Below are 22,473 nucleotides of genomic sequence, written 5' to 3'. Positions count from 1 at the left end.
AGCCACTTAATGTCTATTAATTGAACATATTTTACCATGGAAGGAAGCACTGATCTGGGGGCAAAAGTACATTGTAGAGAAAAGTGCAAGGCTCCCACGTTCCCTTGACCCCATTGGAACTTCCAAGTTTGTTTATTTTTTAACTTTCTGGTCTTGAAGGAGGCATTGCCTCGATGATGAAAAATTTTTCTTTTCCTGTGTTTATGCCCAGGTTTTATAGAATGCCCAATTTATAACACCTGGTGAATGTGAGCTCTGTACCTGTAACACAGCCTGCTGTTTGCAAAGAGCCTGTTCTAGGGCACATAAGTGTTGACTCAAACAGAGTTGATCAGATTGAATGGCTGATGCTGCCGAGGCATCTACTTGTTGCTTGAGTTGCTCTCCCAGCTCGTGGAGAACGAAAAGGGAATCCTTAACTGTCCCCAGTCCTTTGAGCAGGTCCTACAGCAGATGAAAACATGCCCGTCATGAAACAACATGTTAAGTGTCCTCCTTATTATAAACAATTAGAAACACTCAATTCTTATTTGTCAAATTATTACACTAAATAACCTTCACCTGCAGGAAGAAAATCAAGAACTGAATTCCATTTTTAAAAACATGTATGCGTATGAACATTTAAAAAAATGTACTATTCTTATTGTAAAAGCTACATGGGTTCATTGTAGGACATTGGGGAAATGCAGAAAAACTTATATAAACAAGGAAAAACATGATCTACAAGTAGAGCCAATAACTGAAAACATTTTGGCAGTTTTTTCCTGCCTCTTCATGTAATTGATATCAAATTGAAAACCCAGTGCTACATTTTACCTTTTTTGACTTAATACTATACACACAAGAGAGGAACTATATGCGCGGTCACATTTCAGTGGTTACAGTACACCCTCCCCTCTTGGTGGGTGCAGCGCCCTAGCTATGGCTCTGGTGAGCGGCAGGAAGGGTAGACTCTATCTCCGTTCTTTTCTGTGATATCTCTCGCCTCCATTTTTTGTGGGACTCTTTTATATGCTCCAAATTAATAAGCTGGTGGAAATTCCCTGTTTCTCGTTTCCATCTACCTCTGAGGGATGACAACTGACTGATTCTTCCACCTGTTGCTGGTGCCCCACCAGATACACAGACAGCAGAGCCTGCTACACCCGTGCAGGGGCTACAGTGAGAAGGGGAAAAACAAAGGGCAACTTTAACCCTGACAGAGAGATCAGAAAATTCACAGCAATCATCTCAAACACTAGATTCTAGAACAGGCATAACTCAACGAAGGAGGACTGAAAATTGAAAATGACAAATTTCATACAGATAAACTATGTGGAAAGAGAAATCAAAAAGCACAGAATTTACTGTAAATCTTAAGCTGTAAAGTGATTATTCATTTTTCATGTGAAGGTCTTAGAATGGGTTAAACTTTTATTTATGTGCTTTTTATTGCCTAATTCTAATAACTGATTTGGGAAAGTTTATAAGAAGGTCTTTGAAATAAATTAATTAAAATAGAGACAAATAAGGACAAATAGTAAGAGGCATGTGATAGGTGAAACGAGAGAAGAATTGCTCTTGAAAACCTTAAGTAGGTTATTGGCAGCTGCAGTGAAAAAGAGAAATATTAAAAAGCTATTAAAAAGAAGTATACCCATAAATCAGGAAAGAAAGACCTCTTCCTACCATTAAGTTCTTAGAAGAAATTATTATGTTGATGCTTACGTAAGAGATAATGGACCTCACTGGACAATACCTTGGAACAATGGAATTTTAAAAGATGTAACATTACTCTTCATACGGTCATTTCTTATATTGACCATCTCTGTAAAAACAGATAGCCTAAGTCTTTCACATGGACTGTATTCCATTAGAAAAATGGGAAAACAACTCTTTAAAAATAAAACAACGGGAGGGGATCTCTTAAATCTGTTACATGTGCAACTGTGTTCTGAAAACCTAGCAGCCTCTCTGATACTTGAAACAATTCTTTTTGGATAGTTGTCTCACATAGAGACATAACAAAAGCTTAAACACAGCAGCACCAGCCCTGCTAAACTTGAGAAGTCTAAGCTTGACAAGTTGGTAACACGCGATAGTTCCTGAACATACGTTGCAATCTTGAATCCATGTGGCAACTTCGTCGTCCGCGATGTCCCTGTCAGTGGCTGCCTTCAAGAGCTCATTGGTTCGACCCTCCTGCTGTTGAACTGTAGCAGCACACTGTTTGGAGTAGTCCTTGTATCTCTGCCAAAGCTGAAGTAGGGCCTTGCTGGCGTGCAGCTGCTCTGCAATCTCTTCCAGCAAGTGATTCCATCTGGAAACGATAGCAACACTCATGGGCTGATTCCCACCTCTCACCAAATGCTGTTATTTACTATTTTATTTTTCATGATCCTGGTTCATGTGAATATGGAAATAATGCAGATGTCTCATTTCTATCGAACGTAATAAAAAGTAACATTTCACTCTCATATTTCAAGGGTAGGTAGTAGAGATGAGGTCAATCTTGGGGTATACCGCAGTTCTAATTCCTTTCTAAGTATCTCCACTACATTTACTTACCCTTGAGTTCATTTTGTGAAAATGAAAACATTAACAGAATAGAACCTATAAAGCTCAAATTCAAAATGCCAGTGTTCTAATTGTATGGTTATTTATAATAAGATCGTGATATGAATAATGAGCAACAGTGTAAAACCGGCACGTCCCATACCTCATATTGACTTCTTTTAGTGTATCGGTAAGAGTTTCTGTCACAGGCGGGTGACTCTCTTTTAACAGTTGGTTGGTGATAGAGCCAAATTTCTGTAAGCTCTTTTCCTGTTTTTCTAGATCATCTTGAAGATTCTGCCCAAAGGAAATGTGCCACAGATGACATAACAGGATCTAAAAATTCTAATGATCAAGTTTAAGGGTAATTTATAGCTGTTTTCATAGACATGAACATACAAGTACAAAAACCATGACTTTGCCCCAATGCTTTATGAGCTTTCTTTAGATAACCATTTTTTCTTTTTTATGAATTTGTTCTTATGGGTGTGAGGAGGGTTCTTAACAATTGAGACTTCTTGGAGTGGGAGCTGGAATTCGGCTGGGAAAGCTCACACGGGGAGCCCCTGTCCACCGTCGAGGAGGAAGGTGTGGGGCTGCTGGGTGTGCAATCCATTATACTGCGGTTCTCTTTGCTGCTCAAGGTCAAAGTCCAGATCTCTGCTTTATTACTTACCCAAAGTTGCTCTACCAGAGATTCCTGATAGTGAGACTTTAAGAAGGCATAGCTTTTCTGAGTACCAGCTCTAAGTTCTATCTCTGATGTTCTTCCTTGCAAAGAATATTTATTAGGCAGGCTATAGGCTTGGTGGAGTTGTCTACCAAGAACCAGTGAAGAAAGATATTTCCCTGGAAATGTTGCTGAAGTGATAGACTCAGTTCTTAGTAAAACTCCATAGGTGAAGCAGGCTGCAAAAATCCAGTCTCCACTTACCACTGATATATGGTTGCCATCAAATCAAAATATATAAGGAATAGACCCTGAGTCCTTTCATATCTTAAGACAGAAGATGAGAAACACAGAGTAAGCTCAATTAAAAAGTACTTCTAACCTCCTCAAAGTTATAAAATGTCTTTTTAAACTTACTATTCTCAAAATAAGCTTTAATGATTCTTAGTATCTGCAACAACTAGTTTAAGGTTTACAGACATTTAACCTTGTACTTTGGATGTACAAGGTTACAAAGTACATATTTTGTATGTACTTTGACTTCCCTGGCGGTCCAGTGGTTAAGACTCGTCACTTCCAATGGAGGGGGCACAGGTTTGATCCCTGGTGGGGAACTAAGATCCCACATGCCGTGCGGCGCAGACACACACACACGCACATGCACACACTCAAAAGAAGGAAACTGTATATGCTTATTTTATCCTTCCTCCCTCCTGCCTCACCCAAAAAAAGGGCACTCCCTTCAGAAAGTACGCATATCATGTCAGCAACATATAAACTTTGATTGCCAAGCCAGGGACGTGGACCGATGTAAGGAGGGACACGCGAGGCTGTCATCCCATCCCTCAGGGCCTGACTTGCCCATCCCATAGGCTGCGTTACTTAGCCAGGGAGAAAGGGCAATGGCAGGTGAGAGCGCCCAGGTGTGCAGGCGAGTGAGGGCCATAGCTGATTGAGAGCAGTGACATAAGACAGGACAGTGTGCTGTTTAAGTCAAACAGCAGCAATGTCCTCCTGGATGAATACACTGATGATGGACACACAGGAAACCAAGCAGTTAAGTGCTAGAAAAGGAGGATTACATGTACACACCATTGACATTCTGCTGAACGCAAAGAAAACAACTTAATGGTTTAAAATTTTATGACGTTTGCTATTTTTCTCTTTGTTTTCTTCTTAATCCTGTAGAATGTGTTTAGAAAAGCAGGATAAATAAGAGAAAGGGAAGATATAAAAGGCAGCAATAATGGATCCAGGAGATTGATTTGCGTATAAAATCATTTTATAAAATACATTCATGGGGATATTTATATGATTAAAAAAATCATTTAGTTATATACCAGTTATTCCAGAATTTGGTATCCACAGGCAAGTTTGGTTATGTAACAAATAAAGCAGGTAAAATTAATTTTAAATATTTTTAAAATAATTAAATGTAAACAATATACACCAATTATTCCAGGATGATGTTTGCATTTGCTCATTTTTAAAAAATTTTTCTCAAATTAAAAAGGATTTTAAGGATGGGTTCAATTCATCCCTTACCTGAAGATTGTCCACCTGAACCTGCACAGCTTCTAAAGATCCAGTCAGCAGACGGAATCGGGAGAGAGAGTATCTGGCCTCCATGAGGTAACTGTTTATCTCATCAAAGGCCACTTTGTGGCGGCTCCACTGGTCAAGCACAGACTTCAGCAGGATCTTTAACTGCCCAACCTTTTGAAAGACAGAGGCTTCTTATAATTGCATAATAGTTTAAGTGATAAAATATATAAATATATATTGCATTGATGGGAAAAATACTAACATTTAAGAATTTCATTGGGATTTCAGGCATTATAAATAAACTCAAATTTAAAAAAAGATTTGAGGGCTTCCCTGGTGGCGCAGTGGTTGGGGGTCCGCCTGCCGATGCGGGGAGCACGGGTTTGTGCCCCGGTCCGGCAGGGTCCCGCGTGCCGCGGAGCGGCTGGGCCCGTGGGCCATGGCCGCTGGGCCTGCGCGTCTGGAGCCTGGGCTCCGTGGCGGGAGAGGCCGCAGCGGTGAGAGGCCCGCGTACCGCAAAAAAACAAACAAAAACAACAACAACAACAAAAAAAACGATTTGAAAAGTAAAATGTAGCAATGTTGAAATTTAAGCCTTTCATACTTTTGATCACGCAGTCTAAATTGAAATGCTTAAAAAGGTTATATATATATAAAACCTTTACCTATAGTATATATTATAATATAAAAGTGATAAAAGGTCAGTATATTTAATACCACAGTTTAGGAAACATATTAAATGAGTGTTTTAAATGCATTAACCCACTTTATCCTCATAACAACCTTATGAGGTAGATGGGATCGTTATGCTCATCTTATATTAAGGAAACTGAGGGACAAAGAAGTTATAAAAATCACCTTGAGATCATACTGTTAGAGTGTGAAAGATCTAGATGTAAATCTAGGCAGACTGGTCCCAAGAAATGAAACCTATTTATCATCTGTCCATCTACTTACCTACCTATCTATTTATCTATCTAACTATTTACCTATCGATCCATCCCAGGTATGTGCAACCCCGCACTCTCTCTCTCTCTCTCTTTCTCTCTCTCTCTCTCTCACACACACACACACACACACACACACAAACACACCCTCAAATGAATATCTTAAGATAAAACATCCAAGAACATTCTTTCCTGTACTTATCTGCAAGAGAAAAGGTTTTAGTTTGATCTGTATCATTTAGAAAGATATCTGCTTTGGACTCCCTGGATTTCACTCCTAATCTTTTGAATATGGAGTAAGTACGGCCATGATTAAGAAAAGAGATCATATAAATTAACTTGCACCTGAATTTTCTGCTCTTTTTCTTAGCATAACCAAAAATGCTGAAACCAATCGAGGTACTATCACATGGGCCAAAGGCCTAAGAAAATGCTGCCGCAGAAACGAGGCAACACTCCCACGTACAGGCAGGTGCCAGGGCCTGTCCTAGGAAAGTCAGGAACAAACATGAACATAAAGCCAAGAGATCAATGAGAATTTCTAAATCGTCTATTTCTTCCTTGTAGTATTTTTGTTTGTTTTTCATGAGAAGATGTTTCTGTGAAAGAACCACTCAATTTATTTATATGGTAAATTGTTTCTAAAGAATTGTGATGATTTATAAAAGTGCATAAAATAAAATGAACTAGATTTAAAATCGGGTTAAAGATAAGGTAATTAGAAAGCTGCCCTCGGAGACCATCACGTGGACTGTGAGAGCGGTTTGCTGGACACCTTGGTCCCTGTCACTTAACCTGCTGGTGCCTCAGCCCTCACCTCTGGAAAGTGCGGGCAGGAACCACTGGCACAGGTGTGTGCAGAGCAGGGGTCGTTGTTACATGTATTCTTCTTACTGGGGGATTCAACTCTCTATTCAGCACATAATGTCAAACGTCTTCACAGAGCTTACGTTTTAGTGAGAGAAGTTAAATAAACGAGCAGACCACATCATATGTTAGAAGTTGATAAACAGCACAGATAAAAGCAAAGCGGAGAAGAGAGTCAGGGCATGTAAGGGGAGGATGCAAAGGCTGTCATTTGAAACAAGGTGGTCAGGAAAGCCCTCCCTGAGACGGCGAATTTAAACAAGGGCTTTGAGGAGAGGGAGTGGCCATGTGGATATCAGGGAGAGGGGGCTCTGGGCACAGGGAAGAGCCGGGACAAAGTCCCCGAGTGTGGAGCACACCACTGGGTTCCAGACTAGGGGGACAGCAGAAGCACAAGAAACCTGTGGGCTAGCAGCGGGAGGCGCATGGTTTTGGCCTCATTCTGTTGTTTTTTGTTTGTTTGTTTTTGTGGTACGCGGGCCTCTCACTTTTGTGGCCTCTCCTGTTGCAGAGCACAGGCTCCGGACGCGCAGGCTCAGCGGCCATGGCTCACGGGCCCAGCCACTCCGCAACATGTGGGATCTTCCCGGACCAGGGCACGAACCCATGTCCCCTGCATCGGCAGGCAGACTCTCAACCACTGCGCCACCAGGGAAGCCCTGGCCTCATTCTGAATGAGACAGGAAGATATTGCAGGGTTGTGAGCAGAGGACTGGTGTGATCTGACTTCCATTTTAACAGGACTTCTCTGGCACGGAGACTATTTAGGAGGCCATGAAAATAATCAAAGCGAGCACTGACGGTGACTTAGACCCAGGTGCCAGCTGCACAGACGGGGGCAGAGGCTGGGTTCTAGATCTATCCTGAAAACAGGGCTGACAAGAGTGTTGATGGACTCTGTGTGGGTCTGAGGGAAAGAGAGGAGTGAAGAATGACTCCATAGGTTTCAGCCCATGCAACTGGATGGGTAGAGTTGTCATGAACTGAGGTGGCAGAAAGTGTAGGTTTATAGGGGAAGAATGGGAGTTGGGGGCTTCCCTGGTAGCGCAGTGGTTGAGAATCTGCCTGCCAATGCAGGGGACACGGGTTCGAGCCCTGGTCTGGGAAGATCCCACATGCCGCGGAGCAACTGGGCCCGTGAGTCACAACTACTGAGCCTGCGCGTCTGGAGCCTGTGCTCCGCAACAAGAGAGGCTGCGACAGTGAGAGGCCCGCGCACCGCGATGAAGAGTGGCCTCCGCTTGTAGCAACTAGAGAAAGCTGTGCACAGAAATGAAGACCCAACACAGCAAAAATAAATAAATAAATAAATAAAATTTTAAAAAAGAAAAAGAATGGGAGTTGGTTTGGGCAGGAAGTTTGAGATGTCCAATGGTCATGCAAGCAGAGATGTCTACAGAGGACTTCCCTCTGTGTCTGTCTCTGTCTATAGTTTAGGTGAGAAATCCAGTCTGAGGATACACATCTGAGAACCATCTGTGCCTAGATGGTATCTATGGACATGGGAATGGATAAGATTATTAAAAAAGCCATGTTCATAGTCATGTTAATTATAGGAAACATCCGAAGCTAGGCTCTTTAAAAGAAGGTGAATAAAGTGGACTTAACACCACCAACAGATGCTGTGTAGATTCCGTGATTATTTACTTATTTTAGGAAAACCAAAACCCATGTCACATTTGGACATGAGACGGCAAGCACAGGCTTGGAGGCAGCTCTCCAGAAGAAACGTTACCCTGTGGTCCAAATTTGCCCAGGTGTGGCTGAGATCCTGAAGCGTGCTCACGACAATGCCGGAGGCTTCTTCTTTCTTGTTCTGAATCAAAGCAAGTCCATTCTGCTCAATTTTCTCTACCTCTTTTTCTTTTGCTTTAATCAAATCTTCCAGATCCTGAAAGATGAAGAAACAGTCATTTTAAATTATTCTATTATGGAACTCTGGGGTACACTGAAATTGAGCCATTATAGTCTCACAGCGAAAAATCTTTTATTAAGCTGAAAAGCTTATCATTCTCAGGAGAGGATCTCCAGAGTGATACTTCTTACATTTAAATTTTTAAAATTTTCTTTTCATTCCACGAGAAATTAGCATAACAAAAAAACACGCGAAATTTAAATGGCACTAGATAATTTTTTTCAAGACGCTACAAGGAAAGAAATATATGTTGGAAGTGGTAACATGATTTATATTCTTACATTCATTTATCTTGCTGTTGGAAAAGTTACACAGTCCTAGCTCATGGGATGAAATGCAATAGAATGCTATTCCGGACTCCAGTATCTGAGATTTAGTTACATGTCTGTGACTGTCAAGGTGTGCCACTTTGCGCAAGTGAGAAACTTCCACAGGGTCTCAGTTTCTTCAGATGAAAAATCAGAGTCTCTATTAACCTGTCTTTCTCCCTAAAATACTCTGATTCTAAGGGAGTATGAAAAGTTGTACAAGTTTCTTTTCATGAATCGAATGCTCATTTTCTTTAGAATTTGCATTTATGATGGTCAGGATGAAATGTTCAAAAAAGAAAATGAGGCAACAATCTGGAGATCACACTTAACCATAATCCTCACCTATATTTTAAAGCCACCTGAAACTTTGGAAAGCTCAGTGAGCCAGGCTGAGACTGCTATCGACATTTTATGGGTGAACAGTGGGAGATTATGTCACGCAACCTGTCTCCAGTCACAAAAGGGTCAGAAGTAGAATCAGAATCCAAGACTTCGGAGCCCACTGACTCCCAGCCCAGTGCTGGAGGCAGATGGGAATTGCGGAGAAGAGGTAAATAAATCCATGTCGGGGTGATGTGGGAAGCTGTATACTGATCCTGGTTACATGCTCATATTCAGAAGTACACCCCCAGAACTAGATATGCAGATTGTAGGCCTTGGAGGTTAGAGTGAAAATTGCAAAATATTTTAAGTTTGGATAATGTCTCAATTCTGTGAAAAAGATTTCCAGCTCCCTGTCATGATCCACATATGGATAAGTCCCTTGGGCTTAGGCAGTGCTGTGGATAGGATACTAGTGAGAGGTCCTGGTCTCGGCTGTTTTAGTTACAAATGTACGTCTTTTAATTTTTGCTTCGTGTGGTGCAATCTTTTAATCACTCCCTACCTTACGTATAAATTAGGAATAATAATACATTTGCTTATCGCAAGGGGATAACATTAGGTAAATAAATCTATGAAATCCCTTTTAAGCTGTTAAAAACTAGGCAAATGTAAGAGTTTATTTTACTCAGCCATTTGGTAATCTGCCCTGCTTCACTGCAAATTTATTTATTTTTCTCTCCTTAACTATTATGAAGCTATTTTTGTCTTGATGTATTAATTAGAAGTTCATGTAATTAGTAGCCTAAAGAGATCGTTTTTGTTTTGAATAACTGTTCTTTCATTTTCACTTTATAATTTTGTCAGTATTTTGAAAGCTCTGATAATTAACCTGAGAATAAATATAGTGGTTACCAGTGTTACAGGTCCTTTATACAGTAAAGAAAACATAATGAACTTTACTATTTAAGGATTTTTCTCTCTGCTTCTCTAAAAGATTACATAACCATAAATAATCCTTCCAACATTGTCTTTAATATGATCCTAAAATTCAACCACTGGAATTGAATTTATTCTCATTTATCCACAGATGTTAACTTTTTAAGTGAGCAATATTAAACGAATGACCCACTGCTTAGAAACACATCTCCTAAGTGTCCTGTGCATTTATGTTGGAGTAAAAGCAAAACCCAGGAGGAAAACAGGAATGAAATATATATTTTGTGCAAAACAAAGGTGTTTTCCTTTCCCTCCAATAATAATTAAAAGATGATTCTGTTTCTGATCAACGAAGGGAAAAGCCAAACCTAACATTTTTTTTTGCAATAATAAATCATTCTTAACTTGGGTTAATTCATAAATATCAGTTTTTATGTTGGTTCAAATTCATAAATCACTTCTGAAAGAGTGGAAAATATCCAAGATTTTTTTAAACAAAATAAAGCTTGAATCCAGTCACCAATGTAAGCATGCTGGCTTGAATTCTACACTCTGGTCCAGAAGAACCATTTCTCAAACATGACAATAAATTTTTATCAAGGTTTGTGGTACTGCCAAATGGAACCTGCCAGTTAGGCTACTGTGATTTATATGTGATGCCCCCAAAATAACTATGTGGTCTACTTTCATTCTGTTCTTTGTTTCCAAAAAAAATGACTTTTCATTTGAAATCACAAATTGGCATTGGAGTTAAGTTCTTTCAACCATACTTGAAGCTGTTTCTCCTGACACTGCCTGGTGTGACCCTCTGGGGGGTTAAAAGTTTGGGTCTCAAGGAGTGAAACTTGGTCAAGTTTCTGCTACATTTTCCAGCTAGCAATCTCTCTCTCTGTGTTAAATAGAAGACATGTACATAAAAAGAAAATGGAAAATGGCAGAAAAAAGTATACATTAAAGAGAAGAAAAAATAGTAAGAAAGAGAAAAATAAAAGGAAAGAAGGCAGAAGAAAAATAAAGGAAAAGAAAAGTTAAATTAACCTATATTTCAGTCTTTTAATAGTCAAGTTTATTATTATAACAAGGAAGCACTGACCTTGCTAATGTGAATGCTGAAATTATGTTTTAATTTTAATGAAAACATTGTAACTTAGGAAGTCATCCTTTGAAGTAAAATTTTGAAATTCTGGTTTACTTGTACATTTTAGAATTGATAGCCTACTACTTGAAACCATACTGGCTCCTGGAAGATCGGAAAGGCAATAAGACTAGCTGATGCATGTTTTTGGTCTTCCATCTTTTACACACCAATCTTCTGATGTGAAGTTTTTTCCTTTAATTTCAAGGTAGTTCCCTGTATGATAGTTTTCTTTACCATTTTCATGCACCCTCGAAATTGCAATCCATGAGCTTGTCAGCCCAGGACAAGAGCATGTGCTCTTCCTTTTTGAACCAAAAAGCTTTGACTGAGAGCTGAAATATACATCTCTTTACATATGCCCCCAAAGAAAAACTGCTGGTTGGAAGGAAGATCATTACCAAAGGCCATTCTTTTTGAAAGCTGAAACATAAAAACTATCACGGCTAATCTGTAACACACTACAAATTACTGAATTATTTAAAAAAAAAATTAGAGCATTCGCTGTAACAGCTTACATTTCTTTTGTATAAACAAGAATCCCTGAGGAAATATTAAGTGGTCCTAAGTCACTGGAAAACATTTAGAGTCTGCCCGCTCCACACCAAGATCCTTATCACCAACAGGAGAACAAGCAGGCGCGGTCTTCCCAATGGGACACAGTAGGAGGTAACACTGTCCGCTGGGAAGCACTGGCTCATTGGAGTTGAACCGGAACCCAATCAAGCCTCTAGTGCTGACTTCCATTTACCGGAAATACAGGGGAGAGGAGAGCATCTCAAGGGACTACACAGGCTAATCAATCCTGAACCTGAGTCCAGTCTACGGTTTTTGCAACAAGTTAACAGTGTCAAAAAAAAAACTTAAAGAGACTTAAAAGATCTAAGAAAAAATGGAGGATGTGGACACTCTGATATCTTTGTTTAAATAAATTAACTTAAAAAAAAAGATATTTTAAAGACAATTGAGGAAATAGTGTTATGAGTTGGGCATTAAATAGTATTCAGGGGTTACTGTGAATTTTTTTGTGGTGATAATGATATTATGGTAATATAAGAAAAGGGTCCATTTCTTTTAGAGAGGCATACTGTAGCATGCAGGAATAAAATGACACGATGTCTGGGGAGGCGGAGCCAAGATGGCAGTGTGGGAAGATGCCGAGTTAGCATCTCCCCATAATTAGGATGCCTGCCGGCCACTGGTGGCGGACCCTGATGCCCAAGGAGACGGGAGGAACCCCCAAGTGAACTGGTAGGACGTGGGGGACTGAGCGGGGAGGAGAAGTGGAGGCCAGACAGGATGGGCACCCCTGAGGCCAGGGAGATAAGGACAGGCAGGTGGGAGGAGCCATCCGGGAGGAGTGGGAGAGGAGTGGAGAGGTTGATTGCCCCGCCCACTCGGGCCCGGGGAGCCTGCTGAGCTCCCGGGCTGGTCCCCTGCCCTACAGGGCCTCCTCCTCCCCCCGGCCACATTGGTCCTGGGGGCACAGGAAGGAGGCTGAGGAGAGGCAGGTGGGAGGGGCCCTCCAGGAGGAGCAGGAGAGGAGTGGAGGGCGTTTGCCCTGCCCACTCAGGCCCGGGAGCCCCACTGAGCTCACAGGTGAGGTCCCCCCACCCTCTGAGACCAGCGGTGGGGGGGCACGCCTGGGCCCCTTCTGTTCCTTGAACCTAAGCCCCACCCCCTACAGCACCCAGGGCCTTTTCCGGCCCTGTGGGTCCTGAGTATTGGCCTCGCCCACCACCCAAACCTTGCCCTTGTTTAGGCCCTGCCCTCCACAGCCAAGGCCTTCCACCCCCCTTATTTTACTTTCTTTTCTTTTCTTTTTTCTTTCTTTTTCTGCCACGCCATGCAGATTGGGGGATCTTGGTTCACGAGCCGGCGGTTGGGCGAAGCTCCCGTGGTGGGAGCTCTGAGTCCAAAGCACTGGACTAACAGAGAACCTCAGACCCCAGGGAATATTCATTGGAGTGAGGTCTCATGGAGGTCCTCATCTCAGCACCAAAACCCTGCTCTACCCAACAGCCTACAAACTCCAGTGTTGGAAGCCTCAGGGCAAACAACCACTAAAGACAGGAACACAATCCCACTCATAAAAAAAATTAAGAAATGAGACAGCAAAAAAATATGTCACAGATGAAGGAGCAAGGTAAAAACCTATAAATAAATGAAGAGCAAATAAATGAAGAGGAAATAGGCAATCCACCTGAAAAAGAAATCAGAGTAATGATAGTAAAGATGATCCAGAATCTCAGAAATAGAATGGAGGTGCACAGTTGAGAAAATAAATGTTTAACAAATATCTAGAAGAACTAAAGAACAAACAGAGATGAACAACCCAATAACTGAAATGAAAAATACACTAGAAGGTTATCAATAACAGAATAACTGAGGCAGAAGAACAAATAACTGAGCTGGAAGACAAAATGATGGAAATAACTGCCAAGGAGCAGAAAAAAGAAAAAAAATGAAAAGAATCGAAGACAATTTCAGAGACCCTCTGGGACAACACTAAATGCACCAACATTTGAATTATAGGGGTCCCAGAAGAAGAGAAAAAGAAAGGGTCTGAGAAAATATCTGAAGAGATTATAGATGAAAACTTCCGTAACATGGAAAAGGAAATAGTCACCCAAGTCCAGGAAGCACAGACAGTCCCACACAGAATAACCCTAGGAAAAACACATCAAGACACATATTAATCAAACTAACAAAAATTAAATTCAAAGAAAAAATATTAAAAGCAGCAAGGGAAAAAACAAAAAAATAACATGCAAAGGAATCCTCATAAGGTTATCAGCTGATTTTTCAGCAAAAACTCTGCAGGCCAGAAGGGAGTGGCAGAATACATAAAGTGATGAAAGAGGAAAATCTACAACCAAGATTACTCTATCCAGCAAGGATTTCATTCAGATTTGATGGAGAAATCAAAAGCTTTTCAGACAAGCAAAAGCTAAGAGAATTCAGCACCACCAAACCAGCTTTACAACAAATGCTAAAGGAACTTCTCTAGGTGGGAAACACAAGAGAAGAAAAAGACTCACAAAAACAAACCCAAAACAATTAAGAAAATGCTAATAGGAACACACATATCAATAATAACCGTGGGGCTTCCCTGGTGGCGCAGTGGTTGAGAGTCCGCCTGCCGATGCAGGGGACATGGGTTCGTGCCCCGGTCCGGGAAGATCCCACATGCTGCGGAGTGGCTGGGCCCGTGAGCCATGGCCGCTGAGCCTGCGTGTCCGGAGCCTGTGCTCCGCAACGGGAGAGGCCACAACGGTGAGAGGCCCGCGTACCGCAATAAAAAAAATAATAATAATAATAACCTTGAATGTAAATGGATTAAATGCCCCAACCAAAAGACATAAAAACAAGATCTGAAAGGATACAAAAACAAGACCCATATATATGCTGTCTACAAGATACCCACGTCAGACGTAGGGACACATACAGACCAAAAGTGAAAGGATGGAAAAAAGATATTCCATGCAAATGGAAATCAAAAGCAAGCTGGAGTAGCAATACTCATATCAGATAAACTAGACTTTAAAATAAAAACTGTTACAAGAGATAAGGAGGGACACTACATAATGATCAAAGGATCAATCCAAGGAGATATAACAATTATAAACGTTTATGTACCCAACATAGGAGCACCTCAATACATAAGGCAAATGCTAACAACCACGAAATGAGAAATTGACAGTAACACAATAAGATTAGGCGACTTTAACACCCCACTTACACCAACGGACAGATCATCCAAACAGAAAATTAATAAGGAAACACAAGCTTTAAATGATACAATAGACCAGATAGATTTAATTGATATTTATAGAACAATCCACCCAGAAGTGGCAGAATACACTTTCTTCTCAAGTGCACATGGAACATTCTCCAGGACAGATCACATCTTGGGTCACAAATCAAGCCTCAGAAAATTTAAGAAAACTAAAATTGTACCAAGCATCTTTTCTGACCACAATGCTATGAGACTGGAAATCAATTATAGGAAAAAACTGTAAAAAACACAAATACATGGAGGCTAAACAGTGTGCTATTAAATAACTAAGAGATCACTGAAGAAATCAAAGATGAAATCAAAAAATACCTAGAGACAAATGACAATGAAAACATGACGACCCAAAACCTATAGGATGCAGAAAAGCAGTTCTAAGAGGGAAGTTTATAGGAATTCAATCTCACCTCAAGAAACAAGAAAAATCTCAAATAAACAATCTAACCCTACATTTAAAACAACTAGAGAAAGAAGAACAAAGAAAACCCAAAGTCAAGAGAAGGAAAGAAATCATAAAGATCAGAGCAGAAATAAATGAAATTGAAATGAGGAAAACAGTAGCAAAGGTCAATAAAACCAGAAGCTGGTCCTTTGAGAAGATAAACAAAATTGATAAACCCTTAGCCAGACTCATCAAGAAAAAAAGGGAGAGGATGAAAATCAACAAAATTAGAAATGAAAAAGGAGAAATCACAACCGACACTGGAGAAGTACAAAGGATTATAAGAGACTACCACAAACAACTATATGCCAATAAAATGCACAACCATGAAGAAATGGACAAATTCTTGGAAAGGTACAATTTTCCAAGACTGAACAAGGAAGAATTAGAAAATATAAACAGACCTATCACAAGCAATGAAATTGAGAGCGCAATTACAAATCTTCAAATAAACAAAAGTCCAGGACCAGATGGCTTCACAGGCAAATTCTATCAAACATTCAGAGAAGAGCTAACACCGATCCTTTTCAAACTCTTCCAAAAAATTGCAGAGGGAGAAACACTCCCAAATTCATTCTACGAGGCCACCATCACCCTGATACCAAAACCAGAAAAATATATTGCAAAAAAGAAAATTATAGACCAATATCACTGATGAACATAGATGCAAAAATCCTGAACAAAATACTAGCAAACAGAATCCAACAGCACATTAAAAGGATCATACACCATGATCAAGTGGGATTTATCCCAGGGATTCAAGGATCCTTCAATATATGCAAATCAATCAATGTGATACACCACATTAACAAATTAAGGAATAAAAACCATATGATCATCTCAATAGATGCAGAAAAAGCATTTGACAAAATTCAATACCTATTTATGATAAAGACTCTCCAGAAAATGGGCATAGAGAGAACCTACCTCAACATAATAAAGGTCATATATGACAAACCCACAGCAAGCATCATTCTCAATGGTGAAAAACTGAAGGCATTTCTACTAAGATTAGAAACAAGACAAGGATGTCCACTCTCGCTACTCCTGTTCAACATAGTTTTGGAAGTCCTAGTCATGGCAATCAGAGAAGAAAAAGAAATAAATGGAATACAAATTGGAAAAAAAAGAAGTAAAACTGTCACTCTTTGCAGTGACATGATGACATGATACTATACATAGAAGATCCTAAAGATGCCACCAGAAAACTACTAGAACTAATCAATGAATTTGGTAAAGTTGCAGGATACAAAATTAATGCACAGAAATCTCTGGCATTCATATACACCAACAACGAAAAATCAGAAAGAGAAATTAAGGAAACACTCTCATTTACTATTGCAACAAAAAGAATACAACACCTAGGAACAAACCTGCCTAAGGAGGCAAAAGACTTGTACTCAGAAAACTATAAAACACTAATGAAAGAAATCAGAGATGACATAAACAGATGGAGAAATATACCATGTTCTTCGATTGGAAGAATCAATATTGTGAAAATGCCTATACTAACCAAAGCAATCTACAGATTCAGTGCAATCCCTATCAAAGTAGATATGGCATTCTTCACAGAATTAGAACAAAAAATTTTACAACTCGTATGGAAACACAAAAGACCCCAAATAGTCAAAGCAATCTTGAGAAAGAAAAACAGAGTTGGAGGAATCAGGCTCCCCAACTTCAAACTATACCACAAAACTACAGCAATCAAGACAGTATGGTACTGGCACAAAAACAGAAATATAGGTCAATGGTACAGGATAGAATGCCCAGAGATAAACCCACGCACATATGGGCACCTACTTTATGACAAAGGAGGCAAGAACATACAATGGAGAAAAGACAGCCTCTTCAATAAGTGGTTCTCCGAAAACTGGACAGCTACATGTAAAAGAATGAAAATAGGACACTACCTAACACCACACACAAAAATAAACTCCAAAAGGATTAAAGACTTAAACGTAAGGCCAGACACTACAAAACTCTTAGAGGAAAACATAGGAAAAACACTCTTTGACATAAACCACAGCAAGGTCTTTTTTGACCCATCTCCTAGAGAAATGGAAATAAAAATAAACAAATGGGACATAATTAAACTTAAAAGCTTTTGCACAGCAAAGAAAACCACAAACAAGACAAAAAGACAACCCTCAGAATGGGAGAAAATATTTGGAAATGAAACAACAGACAAAGGATTAACCTCCAAAATACACAAATAGCTCATGGAGCTATCATATAAAACAAAAAAATCCAGTTAAAAAATGGGCAGAAGACCTAAATAGACATTTCCCCAAAGAAGACATACAGATGGCCAAGAGGCACATGAGAATATGCTCAACATCACTAATCATTAGAGAAATGCAAATCCAAACTACAATGAGGTATCACCTCACACCAGTCAGAATGGCCATTATCAAATAATCTAGAAACAATAAATGCTGGAAAGGGTGTGGTGGAAAGGGAAACCTCCTGCACTGTTGGTGGGAATGTAAATTGATACAGCCACTATAGAAAACAGTACAGAGTTTCCTTAAAAAACTAAAAATAGAACTACCATACGACACAGCAATCTCACTACTGGGCATATACCCTGAGAAAACCATAATTCAAAAAGAGTCATGTACTGCAGTGTTCACTGCAGCACTATTGACAATAGCCAAGACATGGAACCAACCTAAATGTCCATCAACAGATGAATGGATAAAGAAGATGTGGCACATATATACAATGGAATATTACTCAGCCATAAATTGAGTTATCTGTAGTGAGGTGGATGGACCTAGAAGTAAGTCAGAAAGAGAAAAACAAATACCATATGCTAACGCATATATATGGAATCTAAAAAAAGAAAAATGGTACTGATGAACCTAGTTGCACAGCAAGAATAGAAAGGGAGACATAGAGAATGGACTTGAGGACATGGGGTGGGAGGGGCAAGCTGGGGCGAAGTGAGAGTAGCATCGACATATATACACTACCGAATGTAAAATAGTTAGCTAGTGGGAAGCAGCAGCATAGCACAGGGAGATCAGCTCGGTGCTTTGTGTCCACTTAGAGGGGTGAGATAGGGAGGGTGAGAGGGAGGCTGAAGAGGGAGGGGATATGGGAACATATATATGCATATGGCTGATTCACTTTGTTGTACAACAGACACTAACACAGTATCGTGAAGGAATTATACTCCAGTAAAGATCTATTTAAAAACAACAACAACAACAAACACAGTATGGTACTGGCATAATGATAGACATATAGATCAATGGAATGGAACTTAGCTTCCAGAAATAAACTCATGCATTTACAGTCAATTAAAAAAGAAAATGACATGATGTCTGGGATTCACTGTAAAATCTTTACAAAGAAAAGAAATAATGCAGGCAAGTATGTCAAAATCTTGATCATTATTAAATCTGATGATCAGTATAGGATTCTCTACATACAAGTTATCTGAAAACTCATAAATTCAAATTTATAAAAACAGGTGAGGGCTTCCCTGGTGGCGCAATGGTTGAGAGTCTGCCTGCCGATGCAGGGGACACGGGTTCATGCCCCCGCCTGGGAAGATCCCACATGCCGTGGAGCGGCTGGGCCCGTGAGCCATGGCTGCTGCGCCTGTGCGTCCGGAGCCTGTGCTCCGCAACGGGAGAGGCCACAACAGTGAGAGGCCCGTGTACCACACACACACAAAAAAAAACAAAAAACAAACAAAAAAAACAGGTGAAAAAAACCTCACAGTTAGAAAAACTCTATAAATCACATAATCAGAGAAATTTGTTACCAAATGCAGCATTTTTCCATACTGAATCCTCAATTCTCAGGACCCACAAATTTCTTCGGTGTACACAATGAAATTGTGTAGCGGCACCTGTCAGCCACCTGGACCAGTTACCTGACAGTCCTTCAGCGCGTTCTGAACTGAAGCCTGATCTCCAATTCGCTCTTGTTGCTTTAGTCTCTTTTCCTGGGTTTCAAACCAAGTTTTCAGACATTGTACGTTATTTTCATATTCTGACCAAGATTCCAATAAGCCTTCCAACAGCTGGATCTGAACAAACATAATGAAATGAAATTTGCAATTTTATTTTAGAATCAAATTACTGGCAGGTCACTATTACCTCCAGATTAAGAATTCTTAAGAGACAGTCCATTGTATATATGATTAAAAATGAATGTTAAAAAGTATAAATCAATGACCATTACTGGTAAACAAGTAAAGAACTTAAGTCAACTTGAGGCAAAGGAAAAAGATATTAAGAGGCATCTTTAATAAACGAAAACAATATGAAATATTCAAAGAGCAGTGGGTACATAGACAAAATAATGAACAGGGCTGAAGAACTGTTAGAACCTTCAGAGGCCGGTCTCTTCGGAAGCAGTTGTGTGCCCAGTGTAGCCATACTATTCGTGGGATGAGTTTTCTTTACAGAGTGTACCTGTTCTTGGCGTTTTCATGAAACATGGACAGCAGAGAGCACTTGGCTCACCTTCTCAGTGACGAGACCCTGCAGGATTTGCCAGCTTTTATTCATTGCTCCAAGTTGCTCAGCAAAATCAGTCTTATCGCTGCGTTTACTTTCCACGTCCTGACTACTGATTTGTAGCACAGACTGGTTCACAAAATCGACAGTCAGCTGTTTACAGTTAATGTCGATCTTAAAACCCTAACAAGGGAAAGGCGAAAATAAGAAAACAAGCTTATATGTATAAATGTCTTATATTTTACCAGGAGTTGGAAAGCCTTAAGTAACCTTAAGATTAATATTATCACTTGTGTGATTGAGTCCAAATGGCACAATCGGTATGTATTAATATAACCCATTATCTTCAGAAGTTGAATATATATAATATATGAATATACTGAATATATATTGAATTCATACACTTTGAATGTATAAATATATTGAATTTGAGTTTGTAAAGATGTGAATTTATAGATATATTGAATATACTTTTTTTTAGGTAGGAAAGTAGAACTGGGCAAATTGTATAATCTCACTATAAAATGTTTACAAATTATAGTATTTATTTTTATGATTTCTTAAAATGACACAAAATCTTATTCAAAATTATTCCTAATACTGGACAACTTTCCTATGCCTATAACTAGGGAAGCAGTTTTCTTACTATAGTAGACCTATCCGGTCACTATATATGAAACATATACTTTCAGACCTGATTTCCATAACTTGAGTTTTTGAGTTTCTTCAAATAAAACAGTCCTAAAGTATGTAAAGCTAAAAACAAACAAGCAAAAATGTTTAATTACCTTATATTTCTGAAGGTATTCATGAATTGCCTTGTAACCGATGGAGTTTTTAATACTCTCTTCATCCATTTGAATAACATTTTCCATGAGAGAAATCCAAGCCATGACTTCAGAAATGGCACGGCGAGAAGGCAGCTTATCCATTTGCAGCTGCCCATGTCAGATAGAAGAAGTCGCAAGTGTTAAAATTCAAACTCGATTCCTGTTAACCTAAAACTCTATTAATTCCTACTAAAGTACCAACAGAGGTAACACTTCTTAATGACATTTTTGGATCTTAACCTTGTTAGAAGCTTGAAATTACACATCAGGCAAACACTGAACATTAATGGTCCTCTTATGTTCACTTGACATTGAATACTATAAACATTGCATAAACACTACCTAATTAATCAAAACACCAGCAGGACGAAAATATTATTCTTATTTTATAGCTAGTTTTATGAGTATAAAAAAACGTAACTACAAAACATTCAACAGATGTATTTTATTAATTATCTTGTAAAATCTCTGTCTATTATGACTCAGGAATGTTACCACAACACTACAAACTATCATTTTCTAGATTTTTGGCGCTCTCATATTTATTCCAAAGAGCATAGCCAATTTCCTCAGTCTTTCACTAAAACATACTTAGAATCCTGAATCTTCCTTAACATATCATACATTTATGCAAATGCTTGTAATGACCGAGAGGAACAAAAGCAATCATTTAAAATGTTTATGGACTGCTATGTGGGCAGAAAGAGATACAAGTTAATGTGAGATGTTTCCTGCCCTCTAGAAATGTACAGCTGCTGATTAGAAGGGATAAGACATTTATATGAAACACATCTTTACACCTTGTACACAGTGATGAATGCCCAAGAGAGATAAAGATAAAATATCTGGGAGTTCAGGGGAGAGAAGCATAATTTCCAGATAAGAGAGCTACTTCTCTTCCCCTACTTGTTGAATGTCAGCTCTATTGTAGGTAAGGTTATAGGTCTTTTACATATATTATTATTATTAAATCTTCATAACTACCCACTTTATGAGACAGGTATAGTTACCTATATTTTATTTATGAGAAAACAAAGAATTTAAACAGACAAGGACAGACAAGGATTCTAAAACACACACACACACATGATAAAGAAGCTCTTGGAAGACAGGGGATTTATAGATAGGGCATTTGTAGAACCGTTCACTTTTTTTTTTTTTAATTAGAGTATAGTTGATTTACAATGTTGTGTTACTTTCTGTTGAACAGCAAAGTGACTCAGTTGTACATATACATATATCCACTCTTTTTTAGATTCTTTTCCCATATAGGTCATTACAGAGTACTGAGTAGAATTTCCTGTGCTATACAGTAGGTCCTTATTAGTTATCTATTTTATATATAATAGTGTTAATATGCAATACAATGGAAGACATAAAAGATGAGATGTCCAAGACAAAGCTGATTTAAGTTTGTGAGCAAAAGCAGATCAATGTACTTTTCCATCTAATACTGCTTACACCAATTATGACCAATTAAACTGATGATTATTTCTGTACCTGGTGGAGCTTTTCCTGTACGGTTGGAATATTTGTCAGCAGGTCAGTCCACTGGCCATCAATGTGTGACAGCTCAGAACGCAGGGCAGCTGTGTCCACTTTCTTTAGTCTAAGAAGCTGATTTCCAGTGCTCAGAACAGACGATTTCAAGGTAGATTTGGCATCCACCTCTTTGGAAAACTCCTAAAAGAAGCAGCAATGTTCAAATCAGGATTGAGTAGCCAGACCCTTCATTTAAGAAA

At 39.3% G+C, this 22,473-nt stretch overlaps 1 protein-coding gene across 17 annotated transcripts in view; it reads right to left on the bottom strand.

Annotated features, from left to right (window-relative positions):
* SYNE1 (spectrin repeat containing nuclear envelope protein 1) overlaps nt 1-22,473 on the bottom strand; it is a 464,275-nt gene that overhangs the window by 92,355 nt on the left and 349,447 nt on the right. For all 17 annotated transcript variants that reach the window (XM_060029753.1, XM_060029751.1, XM_060029760.1 and 14 more), the window contains 9 exons: nt 22,232-22,414; nt 20,690-20,839; nt 19,908-20,084; nt 19,313-19,468; nt 8,300-8,455; nt 4,751-4,921; nt 2,699-2,832; nt 2,095-2,299; nt 262-444 (listed from right to left, as the gene is read on the bottom strand). In XM_060029753.1, the coding sequence (XP_059885736.1) occupies nt 262-444; nt 2,095-2,299; nt 2,699-2,832; nt 4,751-4,921; nt 8,300-8,455; nt 19,313-19,468; nt 19,908-20,084; nt 20,690-20,839; nt 22,232-22,414 (1,515 nt within the window). The remainder of the gene's footprint in view (nt 1-261; nt 445-2,094; nt 2,300-2,698; nt 2,833-4,750; nt 4,922-8,299; nt 8,456-19,312; nt 19,469-19,907; nt 20,085-20,689; nt 20,840-22,231; nt 22,415-22,473) is intronic.

The sequence above is a fragment of the Delphinus delphis genome, chromosome 14, assembly GCF_949987515.2.
Source record: "Delphinus delphis chromosome 14, mDelDel1.2, whole genome shotgun sequence".
NCBI classification, from domain to species: domain Eukaryota; kingdom Metazoa; phylum Chordata; class Mammalia; order Artiodactyla; family Delphinidae; genus Delphinus; species Delphinus delphis.
Note: the sequence above shows the minus strand (reverse complement) of the source record. Positions and strands in the feature narration are given on the sequence as shown.